The 15,426-nt window shown below is 45.0% G+C and overlaps 2 protein-coding genes across 2 annotated transcripts; one reads left to right on the top strand and one right to left on the bottom strand.

Annotated features, from left to right (window-relative positions):
• Positions 1-6,515: 6,515 nt before the first annotated feature.
• Positions 6,516-9,985, bottom strand: LOC123133198 (uncharacterized). The gene is made up of 6 exons (XM_044552731.1): positions 9,134-9,985; positions 7,495-9,047; positions 7,315-7,407; positions 7,173-7,241; positions 7,025-7,093; positions 6,516-6,915 (listed from the first exon to the last, which is right to left on the bottom strand). Exons 1-4 carry the CDS (start codon positions 9,755-9,757, stop codon positions 7,178-7,180), a joined length of 2,334 nt encoding a protein of 777 aa, XP_044408666.1. The 5' UTR covers positions 9,758-9,985; the 3' UTR covers positions 6,516-6,915; positions 7,025-7,093; positions 7,173-7,177.
• A 1,238-nt stretch (positions 9,986-11,223) lies between these two features.
• Positions 11,224-14,159, top strand: LOC123138652 (uncharacterized). The gene is made up of 3 exons (XM_044558593.1): positions 11,224-12,373; positions 12,460-13,422; positions 14,100-14,159. Exons 1-3 carry the CDS (start codon positions 11,510-11,512, stop codon positions 14,157-14,159), a joined length of 1,887 nt encoding a protein of 628 aa, XP_044414528.1. The 5' UTR covers positions 11,224-11,509.
• Positions 14,160-15,426: the final 1,267 nt, after the last annotated feature.

Below are 15,426 nucleotides of genomic sequence, written 5' to 3'. Positions count from 1 at the left end.
GTCGTCGGCGGCGGTGGAGTGGGGGGGAGGGTGTGGGGGGTCGGTGGCGGCGGCCGGTGGAGCGGGGGAGAGGGTGCGGGGGGTGCTCGGCGGCGAGGGGGACCGGATCTGGCGAGGTGGGATAGCGATCGAGATGGAGGGGGATCAAGATCGAGTGTCCATGAAATTTAAAAAATATTCATGAGTTCAAAATTAAAGTGCCCATGAAATACAATCGAGAAATGAAGGCTACAATTTAAATACAATCAATCTTAGTTAGCTATCTGTTCACAATCTTCTTGCCCTTCTTTTTTGCAAATGGAGTTCTTCTGTGGAACGGACGTCCTTTAGGTAGGGTGGTCCTGCTTCTTCCTGTGGTGTATGCTGCTACTTCATCGTCATCGTCATGTTCGATCTTCGAGTCGCCGTACTTGTCGAAGTCTTGCTCATTGGCTACTCCATCCATTCCGATGATCTTCCTTTTTCCTCTCCTCACGACAACACGACTGGGCTTTGACGGGTCGGTAATGAAGAAGCATTGGTCCACTTGGGAAGCCAGTACCCATGGCTCATTTTTCGCGGTGACGTTTGCGCCCCCGGTCTTGGATTTGGCTTCGGGTATAACCATGGTGGTGAAATACCGGTCTTCCTTTAGGACGCTCTTGGCCCATCTGACACGGAACATCGGGACCTTCTCTCCAACGTAGCTCAGCTCCCAGATCTCCTTGATCCTTCCGTAGTATCTGTCCTTGTCATTACCGGTGTAGGATTCCATCGTTACCCCGAAGTTCTGATAACCATCGCTCTTCATGTCCTTGTCCTCGGTGTAGAATGTGTAGCCATTGATATCGTACACCTCATAGGTCATCAGGTTGTGCTCGGCGCCCTATGACAAGGCGAATATGAGTTGTTCTTCCGCGGAAGAATCCTCATGTAAAGGATACGACAGAAGCTTCTGCTTGAACCAACGCATGAAATATGAGTTGTGCTCTTTGATTATATCTCCGTCCGTCCTCTGTTAGCCTTGGTCATTGTACGTCTTCTCAATAAAGGTTTTGTGCTCTACCACCCAAGGATCGACCACGTCTATGTGTTGTAGCGCGACTAGGTTTGCTATTTCAAAGTCGGCGAGTCGACCCTCGAAGTCGACATGCATTTCGCGGCGACCCTCACAGTGACCCCATCCAGCGAGCCTGCCGAGGTGCCTGTTGACGGGCGGACCAATGGGGTCCTCGATGCCTAGATAATTCATGCAGTAGGAGATGCACTCTTCGGTCAGAAAGCCCCTGACTATGCTTCCCTCTGGACGTGACATGTTGCGAACATATCCTTTGATGACACCATTCATCCTTTCGAACGGCATCATGCTGTGCAGGAACGTCGGCCCGAGTTGGATGATATCCTCCACGATATGGACCGGCAGATGTACCATAACGTCGAAGAATGCGGGCGGGAAGTACATCTCAAGCTCGCATAGTATCACCACGATCTCTTCCTGTAGCCTTCTGAGTTGCCTCACGCCAACCGACTTCCGAGAGATGACGTCGAAAAAGTTGCATAGGCCAAATAGCGTTTCACGGACATGCGCGTCCATGATCCCACGGATTGCAACTGGAAGTATCTGCGTCATCATCACGTGAAAGTCGTGAGACTTCATCCCACTGAACTTCTGCTTCGCTGGGTCTAGGTATCTTCTTATCTTCCCCGCGTAACCGTAAGGAAGTTTTACTCCTACGACGCAGGTGAAAAACTGCTCGATATCCTCCTGACTCAGAGTGAAGCATGCGGGAGGGTAGTCATTTCCGGTCTTCTTGGCCTTTTTTCCTTTGCGATGACTTTCCGTGTCCTGCTTCGCCTATCATCATCATCATCATTAGCGTGAAGCTCCTCCCTGATGCCCATTGATTTCAAGTCTGCCCTTGCTTTCGGCCCATCTTTGGTCCTCTCTGGCAGGTTGAGCAGGGTACCAAGCAGACTCTCGCACACGTTCTTCATGATATGCATGACATCAAGGCTGTGAGGCACATGGTGGATCTTCCAGTACGGTAAGTCCCAGAAAACATACCTCGTTTTCCATACCTTCAGCAGCGGCTCTGGCGCCTTTCGCTTCTTTCCCGGCTCTGGCGCCTTTTGCTTTTTTCCCGGCAGTGGGCAATCTTTCCAATTTTTCAACAGCTGGTCTATTTCCTCGCCGCTCCTCGTACGCGGGCGTCTTCGGGGTTCGGTTTCACCATCCAACAGATCCTTGCGTTTCCTCCACGGGTCATCGTCGCGAAGCCACCTTCGATGTCCCATGAACACGGTTTTCGAAGACCCGGGATCTCTATCTAGCTGGCGATACGTTGTGTCATCCATGCACCTGACGCATCCAGAAAATCCGTGGACCACCTGCCCCGCGAGATATCCGTAACCGAGATAGTCGTGCACCGTCCTGAGAAGTGCGGCTCTCATAGGGAAATATTCTTTCTCTGCGGCGTCCCACGTATTGGCTGGCGTTTTCCACAACGTGTCTAGCTCCTCTTTCAGCAGCCCCAGATACAGATTGATGTCGTTCGCTGGTTGTTTCGGCCCTTCAATTAGCATACTCATGTGAATGTACTTCCTCTTCATGCACAACCAGGGGGGAAGGTTGTACATCCACACAAACACAGGCCAGGTGCTATGTGTGCTTATCTGGCTGCCAAACGGATTGACTCCATCGGTGCTCGCACCTAGCACAATGTTCCTTGGATTCTTCCCAAATTCTAGATGTTCGAAGTTCAACGCTTGCCACTGGCTCGCATCCTTTGGGTGACTCAGCGTCTTGTCTTTTTTATTTATCTCTGGATCATTTGCGTCATCTTCTCGCTTCTTCTCCTCCCTATCGGCCTGCCAACGCAGGAGCTTTGCTACCTTAGGGTCCGCGAAATACCACTGCAGACGAGGAGTGATCGGAAAGTACCACACCACTTTTCGAGGAGCTTTCTTCCTCTTCTTGTATCGAGTGACGCCGCACACCGGACATATGGTAGACTCCGCGTGCTCATCCCGATAAATGATGCAATTGTTCATGCACACATGGTATTTCACGTGCGGTAAATCCAGAGGACATACGATTTTCTTCGCCTCCTCGAAACTGGTCGGGCACTTGTTCCCCTTGGGAAGACGTTCGTGCCAGAATGACATGTTCTCGTCGAAGCATGCCTCGGTCATTTTGTGTTTTACCTTCATCTCCAGAGCCATGAGCGTTACTTCCCCGCGGGTATCCTCGGGCCTGCATCCTTCATACAATGGAGTAACCGCGTCTATCTCTAGTTGATCCAGCTTGGCTTTCTCTCGGGCGGCAGCTCTTGCGTTATCCGTCTGCTTGAGAAGCAGCTCTTGAATATGAGGGTCCTGCACCCAGCCCATCAATGGTCCATCGTCGTCTGCTCCGTCGGCATCTTCATCTCCATGATCATGCCCTTCGTCTGCTCCGACATCTTCCTCATCGTCATGTCCGGCATCTTCTACATGATGACTGTGTACAGCATCACCATCGTGATCATGTCCTGGAGATTCTTCGTCTTCTCGCCCGCCCGAGCCGCGGTGGTTGTCTTTCTGCCCTTCCTCATTTCTTGACCGGCCCCCAAGGACGACTTCATAGTCATCTTCATCAACTAGCCACCGATAGCCATCCATGAAACCACGCAAGAGCAGGTGGTCCCGCACCTGCCCGGAATCCGGGTCCGCAATAAGGCTCTTCAGCTTGCATCTTCGACGCGAACATCTTATCTCTGTCTCGTTCTTTTGAAGCATCTCGGCCTTCGCAGAGCTCAAAAACCTATTCACGATGCCTTCGGTCATCGTGCGGACCATGGTCGCCTGCGGGGTAGAGCAAAACGATATTTTAGACCAAGAAAAAATTTGGCATGACTTTCCCTAAAAATAGGACGAAAAAGAATGCATAGTGCCAAAATTCTCGCTGAAACGGAAATGAATCAACATTCCGGCAAAATATTGGCAACTATCGCATTTCAAATACCGGTACCTGCAAACACAAACATATATGCAACACCACAAACATATGCAACACCACGAACATACATAAATCTGGCTAGGCCACAAAAAGTGCATGTGCACGTTGTTGGAGAGGGAGAGCAACATAAAGATAGCTTCCCCCCTTACTTACCTATCAGAAAAAGGTAATTTAACCACTTAATTTGGATAAATCTATGGTGCAAATGAGGTGAGGAGGAGGACGCAGCCGAGACAAGCTTGGAGGAGGAGGTGGAGAATGAAGTGGGGAAAGTGAGTGGGTAGGTGGGCTGTCCAAAATATCTTGTTGGTCCCAGGTTATTAATGGCGCACCACCTACAAATGCGCCATGCTGCTGGTGCGCCATTAGAAGTTTTGCAAATATATATATATATATATATATATATATATATATATATATATATATATATATATATATATATATATATATATATATATATATATATTCTAATAGCGCACCGTGGCATAGTGCGCCATTACTAGTTTAAACTAGTAATGGCACACTATGCTACGGTGCACCATTAGTAGTTTTGCAAAAAAGAATAAAAAAACAACAGTAGTGGTGCACTGTGTGGCCGGTGCGCCATTACTAGTTAGCACTAGTAATGGCGCACCGTGCCATGATGCGCTATTAGTATGTTTGGAAAAAAAATTGTTACTAGTGGCGCACCGTGTGCCTGGTGTGCCATTAGTGTCTTCCACACTAATGGCGCACCTGCACATGGTGCGCCACTGCTATATAGTAGTGGTGCACCACATGAAAGGTGCGCCATTAGTGTCCATTTTATTTGTAGCCCTTTTCCTAGTAGTGTGTTGCACTCGTACACTGCATGCAACGGAGTATATTGATCAGGTCGCACGGTTGCACTACATGCAACGATGTATATTTACACTGCATGCGACAACGAATAAATTATACGGTGAAAACAAAACCGAGCGACGCAGCACCGCACCGCTTCGACCGATTACACTAGTAGAAAACAGGGCATTCGTAAGGGCCTTTAGTCCCGGTTCTTGAACCGGGACTAAAAGGTCGTTACTAATGCATCCCACCTTTAGTCCCGGTTCTTACACGAACCGGGACAGATGGGCATCCACGTGGCCGCTGCGGGCAGCCCAGGCATGGGGGCCTTTTGTCCCGGTTGGTGACATAAATCGGGACCAAAAGGCTTCCACGCGTCAGCATTTTAGTGCCTGGTGTTTTTGGTTTTTGTTTTGAAGGGGGGGGGGGGTAGGGGGTTTTGGGTGATTAATTTAGGTGTTTGTGTTAGCTAGCTAATTAATAGAGAGAATTGTCCTCTCTTATCTCCGTGCTTGGTCGACGCTACGTACTATATATATACGTCTACAGAGGACTAGACACTCTAGCTAGCTAGTAAGCAAATGAAGGAAACAGAAGATCGTCATGAACATATATGCATACAGAGAGAAGTGATATCGACCACCTCTCCTTCTCTGAGAGATTGGTCGAACAACAAGTTCTCGTATATCTATTCGACGCTACTGGCTACATATATACAATATAATTATCTCTCACAATATAATCTTCTAATTCCAAACAAACTAAGGGTCCACATGGTATTCTCCGTCTTTAGCGATCACGTGGTCAAAAAATAATGCCGCCAATTCCTCTTGAATTGCTCGCATACGATCTGGTGGTAGTAGTTCATCCCGCATCCGAAATATCTAATTTGAAGAAGGGGGTCAATACATATATATGAATAAATGAAACTGATCACAAATGATGATAATAAAATAAAATTGTGAATATTATTATTTACGCACTTCATATTGTTTGTCAGAGTAGCCCCGCTCACAGGTCGTGTGGCGGATGGACTCGCAAATGTAGTATCCACAGTAATCATTCCCTTGTTCCTGCCACAACCACTTTACAAGGAATATAGGTCAATCAAACTGATAATTAGCAAGCATGCTAAATGGTATTGATGAAACTAGCGCTTGAATCACTAGGAGATGCGTGGAACATGCTACTATAGTACTTACTTTCGGGTATCTAAATTGAGAGAATTCCTTATTTGGCCCTTTCTTAAATTTTGGTTCCCTTTTGAGAGAATTACTTATTTGGCCCTTTCTTAAATTTTGGTTCCCTTTTTGGTCCTAGTAAAAAATTCTTCCTGCTCTGGCACTCAAATTTCAGTTTGTTCCCTATATGACATTTCCGTCAGTTTTGGCAACTAACACCGTTAAATCTGACATCAAAAGTCCTTTTTACCCTTGGTGTAGTTTGTGACCAAAATTGTGAACTGGAAGTCAAAAGCAATGGTGATGTGATCTGTTTGTCTTGAATACATTACCAAATGAAACCAAATCTGCTATTTAGCACATCTTTAATTTTAATTGGATAATTGGACAGAACCTCCCTTGTATTTTGATTATATATCCCCTGTACAGTTCATATATGCACAAATTATAATATACTTGGAGCAGATTCACATGTATGCAAACTAAAAGTTCATAGAAACTTGGTCCAGGTTCACATATACGCAAACAGTCCACATATTTAGTCCTCTACACACATTCAGGTTCACATAGAGTTCACATATAATAGTCCAGGTTCACATCATGTCAAATACAACACATGAAGGTCACATATAGCACGTACAAAAGCCCAGGTTCACATATAGATTACATAGACAGCTCAAAAGTTTCCAAAATGAATCATTATATAGAAAGGGATCCAATGAGAATCACAAGCTAAGTCTCCTTTTGCTTCGTGTGCTCATTGCAGGGCTGGAAGGATTCATTTTCTTGCTTTGTGTGCCCATTGCAGGGCTGTCATGTGGCACCATGGGAAGGTGTGGCAACTTATCAGCAACCTCTTTGCTTTTTCTTTTGGCATGTAATTTCAAAGCAACAGATGCTTTCTTGTTGGCCACACAAATGGGCTAAGTTGTTGATCTACACATACACATTCATGGCAACACATCATACATCACATATAGTAGCCCAGGTTAACAATAGAACAATGCATAAGATAACATAAATTTCGGAAACAACCATAAGTTACCTTTTTGCTACTCCGGATCCAGATTTACTCCCTTTCCCTTTTTCCTTAGTTGTTTTCTCCAACATTTGGCTATAGTGAGAAAAATGCAATTAGAATACAAAACCAAGCTTTCATCTAATCTACTACAAAATTCAGAACTAGTTCTTACCTTTTTCATGCTCCAGTAATTGAGTTATCATGTTTTCTCTTTTTCGTAGTTGTAGGTTCCAAGCTTTGGCTATGGTAATAAGTTACTTAGAATTCAAACATAGATTTCATATAATTATGAGCATGAGTATAAAGTGGCTAACCTTGGCGGAAAGCACATAGAGGCTGCTGGAGCATCATCCTCGCAAGGCACAATTGATGCTTTGGTGGTCTTTGCCCTCTTCTTTGGTGGTCCTCTACATGAGCAACAAAAAAGTAGTTAACATGTATGGCTGCTTACAAAAAAATGCAAGCGAAGCAAGTTACACAATTAAATTTATTACCTCACAGCTAAAATAGCAGCAATGTCATCTGGGTTACCCTTCTTGCATTTATGCCAATGATGCCCATAGTCCTTACAAATAGGGCATAAGTGTTGGCCTCTTTTTCTTTTCTTCTCACTGCAGCCTTTATACCTCTCAGTTTTATGCCTACCCGCCGTGGATTTTAGTAGCGGTGGAAACATGAAGAATCCATGGTCAGATTTAGGCCATTGGTTCTTGTCAACCATGGTAGGAATTAGTTGGTCATAGGCTGCTCTAAATTTGTCAATGGAGTAATACAAGTCCATATAATTCTGTATGTGTGCATTGATAAGAGATGTGATAAATGCTAGACCATGCTTGCAAGGAAGGCCAGAAACTTGCCATTGTCTACAAGAACATGTCCTGTCAAGCAAGTTGACCACAAACCTAAAGCCGTTGCCTCCCAATGCTGTCACTTCAGCGACTTCTTCTGAGCTTTCTACCACCTCCAAGTTTAATTCTCTAGTCTTTTCATTCAACTTCTTAATTATGTGGGGAAGAATCAACCCAACCAACTTCCTTGCTACTTTCCTCCTTCGGTTCCACATGATTATAATCATCTGCCTAACCTTATCAAAGAAGTCGTCCAAGTTCAAGGACTTGTGATGCTTAATCCAATTATTGAAGCACTCAGCCAAGTTGTTTGTAACATAATCCACCTTGGAAATTGTTGAGAACTGACTCCTAGACCACAACCTAGTGTGCCACCTCCTAAGATATGCAGTTGCCGTTGGCTTTGCTAGGTCCATTGCAGCCCAATTTTTTTCAAATATATATGGGTTCCATGAGTAAGCAGCAGCCCAAAGGTGGTCATCAAACACCTTTCCATGAAACTTCTTCTTGAAGTTGGACACCAAGTGAAACATACATTCCCTATGTTTAGCCTCTGGGAACACTTCTTTTACACTTGTCATCACTGGTTGCCCAGCGTCGGTGCATATGGTTAAACCCCTCGGGGATCCTATGGCTTGTTTAACCATTTGCATGAACCAGATCCAATTCTCATTAGTTTCAGAATCAAAAACACCCATACAAACTGGATACATCCAACTATGGCCATCAACGGCGGTAGCACTAGCCAGCTGCCCCTTGAACCTGCCTGTCAAGAAGGTGCTATCTACTGCCAAGTATGGCCTGCAGCCATTAAGGAACCCATCGATGCAAGGCTTCAAAGCAACGAAAATTCTTTTAAATCTGATTTTATCTTTTATTGTGTGATGATCAATGATCACTATGCTACCGGGGCAGCAACTTTCAATTTGTGCCTTGAAACTATACAGATTATCAAAGCTTGTACCCCAATCACCATATAGTTCCTTCAAGGCTAGCAACTTACCCATATAGACTCTCTTAGAGTTGATGTCGATTCCATGATGCTCTTTCAGCCTCTTTAGCAATGCCTTTGGTCCTAGAGTTGCATCCTCAATTAGCCAGTCCTTCACGTGCTCACATATCCACCGCTTGTTTGCATTCTTCAACTTCTTTTTTCTTTTTGTACTAGAGCAATCATGACCACAAGGGTTCTTTCTCACCTACAAAAGATGAACATAGAAAATTAGTACTAGAGTAAAGACCATGACCACAAATTAAGCACACATGAGTAAAGTTAGAAAATTACCATTACTGTGCACTCATCTTCCATTGTAGAAGCATATATCCTCCATGGACACTTATCTTCATCCCTTCTTGAACAATAAGCTCTGAACCTATGTGGTGCACTCTTTTCGGTGTCGAACTCAAATTCATGTTTGATTGCATGTTGAGAAAGCGCCAATTTAAACTCTGCCATATTGGGATATTTTCTTCCTTCGTTCATTGGAGGATCTAATTTATTATATTCAATGTGTGGTGCATGATCTGCCTCGTGATATTCCTCATCTTCCTCTACTTCAACCTCTGACATGCTCTCATCCTCGCTCCCATCCTCGCTCTCAACCTTGCTCTCAGCCTCGCTCTCATGATCAGGAACATAGTCTTTGTCCTTTTCTTTATTGGAACAAGGAACCATGATAAGTGGTACAGGTTCATCCTCTAAATAAATATTTTCCTCATCAACACCAACATGCTCCTTCTCAGGTACTGGGTTGCGAAGATAATCATCATCATCTTGTTCTATGTTGTTAGGTTGGCTATGCGCATCACTATGCCACTCCGTTATAGGCTCATATGGTTCCGATGGATCACAATATGCAACAAACATGTGCACACCCTTTGTCTTAGAGTGTATCTCAAACATCAACATCAATTCTTGGTCAGATGTTACTTCAGGGTAGATTTTAATGAAATCATCATAGTACTGAACATGTGCAATTTCCAAATAACGAGGCGAGTACTGCTCTATGATTGATTCAACCAAGTCCTTATAATTTGTTAAGTCGGAATCAATAACCTTATCAATTTAGAAGCATTTGATATCCTTTCTAGCCTTTTTTGGGTTGCCAAGCAAACTGATTTTCAGCACATAAGTCGAATTTTGATCCATCCTGTAAAAACCAAATGAAACTCCTAAGTAATCTGTTGCATTTCGACAAATCTAGAAGAGAGGTGCAGCAAATATGTTGCATTTGGGATCCATCTCTAATTAATCTTCAAGGCCATCTCTAAGTAATCTGTCAAATTTAAAGAAGAGATCACTCACCCATCTAGAGAAGCCGATGTAGCCGTATCCTTCGGTGATACTTGGCCTTGCTCTGGTGCTGCGCCTTTACCACGCAAGGCTGAGACCACCGCACAGCCGGCCTCCCCACCATGGCCGCCCTCCGCCTCCCCACCATGGCCGCTTTGCCCGTCGTCAACAGGTTGGCCGCCCCCCGCCTCCCCACCATGGCCGCCTCGCCCATCCTCCTCGGGTTGGCCACCCCCCGCCTCCCCACCATGGTTGCCTCGCCCGTCCTCCTCGGGTTGGACGCCCCCGCCTCCCCACCATGGCCGCCTCGCCCATGGCCCTCGTCCACCTCGCCCACCTCCATGCGCCGCCGCTGGGTGCCTCGCCCGCGCCGCCGTGGGGTGTCACACTAGGTTTAGGTCTAGGGAGAAGAAGGGGAATCGAGGGGAGATGGGGGAATCGGGGGCAGAAGGGAGGGTTCGTTTTTCTTCTTTTTTTTAGCGTGCTATAAACCAGGGGTAAATACGACCTTTCCTGTCATAGTTGACGGTGTTAACGGCAAAGAACGACGGAAGTGTCGTGGAAGGAAGAAAATAAAGTTATGGTGTCAAAGAAGGAAAAAATAATTTTTCCTGAAAATTTATTTTTTCCTTCTTTGACACCATAACTTTATTTTCTTCCTTCCACGACACTTCCGTCGTTCTTTGCCGTTAACACCGTCAACTATGACAGGAAAGGTCATATTTACCCCTGGTTTATAGCACGCTAAAAAAAGAAGAAAAATGAACCCTCCCTTCTGCCCCCGATTCCCCCATCTCCCCCCGATTCCCCTTCTCCTCCCGAGACCTAAACCTAGCGCGACACCCCGCGGCGGCGCGGGCGAGGCACCCAGCGGCGGCGCATGGAGGTGGGAGAGGTGGACGAGGGCCATGGGCGAGGCGGCCATGGTGGGGAGGCGGGGGGCGGCCAACCCGAGGAGGACGGGCGAGGCGGCCATGGTGGGGAGGCGGGGGGTGGCCAACCCGAGGAGGACGGGCGAGGCGGCCATGGTGGGGAGGCGGGGGGTGGCCAACCTGTTGACGACGGGCAAAGCGGCCATGGTGGGGAGGCGGAGGGCGGCCATGGTGGGGAGGCCGGCTGTGCGGTGGTCTCAGCCTTGCGTGGTAAAGGCGCAGCACCGCAGCAAGGCCAAGTATCACCGAAGGATGCGGCTACATCGGCTTCTCTAGATGGGTGAGTGATCTCTTCTTTAAATTTGACAGATTACTTAGAGATGGCCTTGAAGATTAATTAGAGATGGATCCCAAATGCAACATATTTGCTGCACCTCTCTTCTAGATTTGTCGAAATGCAACAGATTACTTAGGAGTTTCATTTGGTTTTTACAAGATGGATCAAAATTCAACTTATGTGCTGAAAATTAGTTTGCTTGGCAACCCAAAAAAGGCTAGAAAGGATATCAAATGCTTATGTTTTGATAAGGTTATTGATTCCGACTTAACAAATTATAAGGACTTGGTTGAATCAATCGTAGAGCAGTACTCGCCTCGTTATTTGGAAGTTGCACATGTTCCGTACTATGATGATTTTCTTAAAATCTACCCTGAAGTAACTTCTGACCAAGAATTGATGTTGATGTTTGAGAAACACTCTAAGACAAAGGTTGTGCACATGTTTGTTGCATATTGTGATCCATCGGAACCATATGAGCCTATAACGGAGTGGCATAGTGATGCACATAGCCAACCTAACAACATAGAACAAGATGATGATGATTATCTTCGCAACCCAGTACCTGAGAAGGAGCATGTTGGTGTTGATGAGGAAAATATTTATTTAGAGGATGAACCTGTACCTCTTATCATGGTTCCTTGTTCCAATAAAGAAAAGGACAAAGACTATGTTCCTGATCATGAGAGCGAGGCTGAGAGCGAGGTTGAGAGCAAGGATGGGAGCGAGGATGAGAGCATGTCAGAGGTTGAAGTAGAGGAAGATGAGGAATATCACGAGGCAGATCATGCACCACACATTGAATATAATAAATTAGATCCTCCAATGAACGAAGGAAGAAAATATCCCAATATGGCAGAGTTTAAATTGGCGCTTTCTCAACATGCAATCAAACATGAATTTGAGTTCGACACCGAAAAGAGTGCACCACATAGGTTCAGAGCTTATTGTTCAAGAAGGGATGAAGATAAGTGTCCATGGAGGATATATGCTTCTACAATGGAAGATGAGTGCACAGTAATGGTAATTTTCTAACTTTACTCATGTGTGCTTAATTTGTGGTCATGGTCTTTACTCTAGTACTAATTTTCTATGTTCATCTTTTGTAGGTGAGAAAGAACCCTTGTGGTCATGATTGCTCTAGTACAAAAAGAAAAAAGAAGTTGAAGAATGCAAACAAGCGGTGGATATGTGAGCACGTGAAGGACTGGCTAATTGAGGATGCAACTCTAGGACCAAAGGCATTGCTAAAGAAGCTGAAAGAGCATCATGGAATCGACATCAACTCTAAGAGAGTCTATATGGGTAAGTTGCTAGCCTTGAAGGAACTATATGGTGATTGGGATACAAGCTTTGATAATCTGTATAGTTTCAAGGCGCAAATTGAAAGTTGCTGCCCCGGTAGCATAGTGATCATTGATCATCACACAATAAAAGATAAAATCAGATTTAAAAGAATTTTCGTTGCTTTGAAGCCTTGCATCGATGGGTTCCTTAATGGCTGCAGGCCATACTTGGCAGTAGATAGCACCTTCTTGACAGGCAGGTTCAAGGGGCAGCTGGCTAGTGCTACCGCCGTTGATGGCCATAGTTGGATGTATCCAGTTTGTATGGGTGTTTTCCATTCTGAAACTAATGAGAATTTGATCTGGTTCATGCAAATGGTTAGACAAGCCATAGGATCCCCAAGGGGTTTAACCATATGCACCGACGCTGGGCAACCAGTGATGACAGGTGTAAAAGAAGTCTTCCCAGAGGCTAAACATAGGGAATGCATGTTTCACTTGGTGTCCAACTTCAAGAAGAAGTTTCATGGAAAGGTGTTTGATGACCACCTTTGGGCTGCTGCTTACTCATGGAACCCATATATATTTGAAAAAAATTGGGCTGCAATGGACCTAGCAAAGCCAACGGCAACTGCATATCTTAGGAGGTGGCACACTAGGTTGTGGTCTAGGAGTCAGTTCTCAACAATTTCCAAGGTGGATTATGTTACAAACAACTTGGCTGAGTGCTTCAATAATTGGATTAAGCATCACAAGTCCTTGAACTTGGACGACTTCTTTGATAAGGTTAGGCAGATGATTATGATCATGTGGAACCTAAGGAGGAAAGTAGCAAGGAAGTTGGTTGGGTTGATTCTTCCCCACATAATTAAGAAGTTGAATGCAAAGACTAGAGAATTAAACTTGGAGGTGGTAGAAAGCTCAGAAGAAGTCGTTGAAGTGACAGCATTGGGAGGAAGCGGCTTTAGGTTTGTGGTCAACTTGCTTGACAGGACATGTTCTTGTAGACAATGGCAAGTTTCTGGCCTTCCTTGCAAGCATGGTCTAGCATTTATCACATCTCTTATCAATGCACACATACAGAATTATGTGGACTTGTATTACTCCATTGACAAATTTAGAGCAGCCTATGACCAACTAATTCCTGCCATGGTTGACAAGAACCAATGGCCTAAATCTGACCATGGATTCTTCATGTTTCCACCGCTACTAAAATCCACAGTGGGTAGGCATAAAACTGAGAGGTATAAAGGCTGCAGTGAGAAGAAAAGAAAAAGCGGCCAACACTTATGCCCTATTTGTAAGGACTATGGGCATCATTGGCATAAATGCAAGAAGGGTAACCCAGATGACATTGCTGCTATTTTAGCTGTGAGGTAATAAATTTAATTGTGTAACTTGCTTTGCTTGCATTTTTTTGTAAGCAGCCATACATGTTAACTACTTTTTTGTTGCTCATGTAGAGGATCACCAAAGAAGAGGGCAAAGACCACCAAAGCATCAATTGTGCCTTGCGAGGATGATGCTCGAGCAGCCTCTATGTGCTTTCCGCCAAGGTTAGCCACTTTACACTCATGCTCATAATTATATGAAATCTGTGTTTGAATTCTAAGTAACGACGATGTGCATTGCAGCTTCTTCGATAGTCCTGGAGTTTTTGAGGTGAATTTTTCCCAAACCTTGCCAGACAAAGAAAACAATTACTTGATATCACGAAATGAACAAAGTTGCCGATATGGTGCGATAATGATCGGTTTAACTTACTTCTCTAGAATTTCAGTCAAGTCCACATACTCCGTGGGATCTTTTCGTCTCGAGTCTAAGACGGTTACTTGTCCCTGCTCAAGCTTAATCTCTAGCAGAATATAGTGGAACCTGCGCAAGCATGCATAACTCATCAATTACATTACTACAACCTCGACTAATAAGGGATGCACAAGACAGTAACACTCACTTGACTTCGTAAGGGAAGAGTATTATAGCTTTGTTTTGATTTAATAGAAACGATTGTAGCAGCTTGGCCTCGGTATCTTTGGCATGAGATTTAACCATAAATACATCTATGAGATTTGTGTTAATGAACCCAATATCACCGACTTGTCTTTTCTTCAATTCGGCGATCTTCAATCTGCATAATTAATATAGTGAGGATAATTAAAAATACATGCAATGAAAGAGCTGACCTATATATAGAGACCTAATTAATGACAGAAGTAGTACTACTTACAGGCAGTAGCAAGTGACCATTAATTTATCGAGGGCCTTTAGATTGAAAAACGCGAAGAACTCCTCAAATGGAACATTCAACTGTTCAATTCCAACGAGGTCATGCTCCTCTCTAACTCTCAGCGTCAAAATATTCCTCCCCTCAGACTGTCTGCAGGTTTTCATGTACCAATTATGAAATCTGAACATCATCCTTGTTAGAGATCTTTCATCTTTGACGAGAGGCTTCCCGTACATGTATCTGTGTTCGTCCGCCTCCAAGAAATCATAATGCACATCGTCGGGCAGGTAATCTGCACGATTGTTATAACCCGGCACCATCCCGCCCGAATCATTAGTGACGCTATCTTCGGACACCTGGAGCGGGGGGAGCGATTGGTTTGCTTGTTCGCCAAGCTGGGCAATTTTTTTCCCATCTCGTCGTTCTGCTAACCTTTGATCAGTGACAGTACTTCCAGACCGCTTCGCTTGGACAAATGACTTTTCAAGGATGCGCTCATAGTTGCCTTTCGGCGGAGACTTTGGTGGTTTCCTCAGGGCAGCCAGAGTACACTTTATTTTCAC

The sequence above is a fragment of the Triticum aestivum genome, chromosome 6B (assembly GCF_018294505.1).
Source record: "Triticum aestivum cultivar Chinese Spring chromosome 6B, IWGSC CS RefSeq v2.1, whole genome shotgun sequence".
In the NCBI taxonomy this organism is placed as follows: Eukaryota; Viridiplantae; Streptophyta; class Magnoliopsida; order Poales; family Poaceae; genus Triticum; species Triticum aestivum.
Note: the sequence above shows the minus strand (reverse complement) of the source record. Positions and strands in the feature narration are given on the sequence as shown.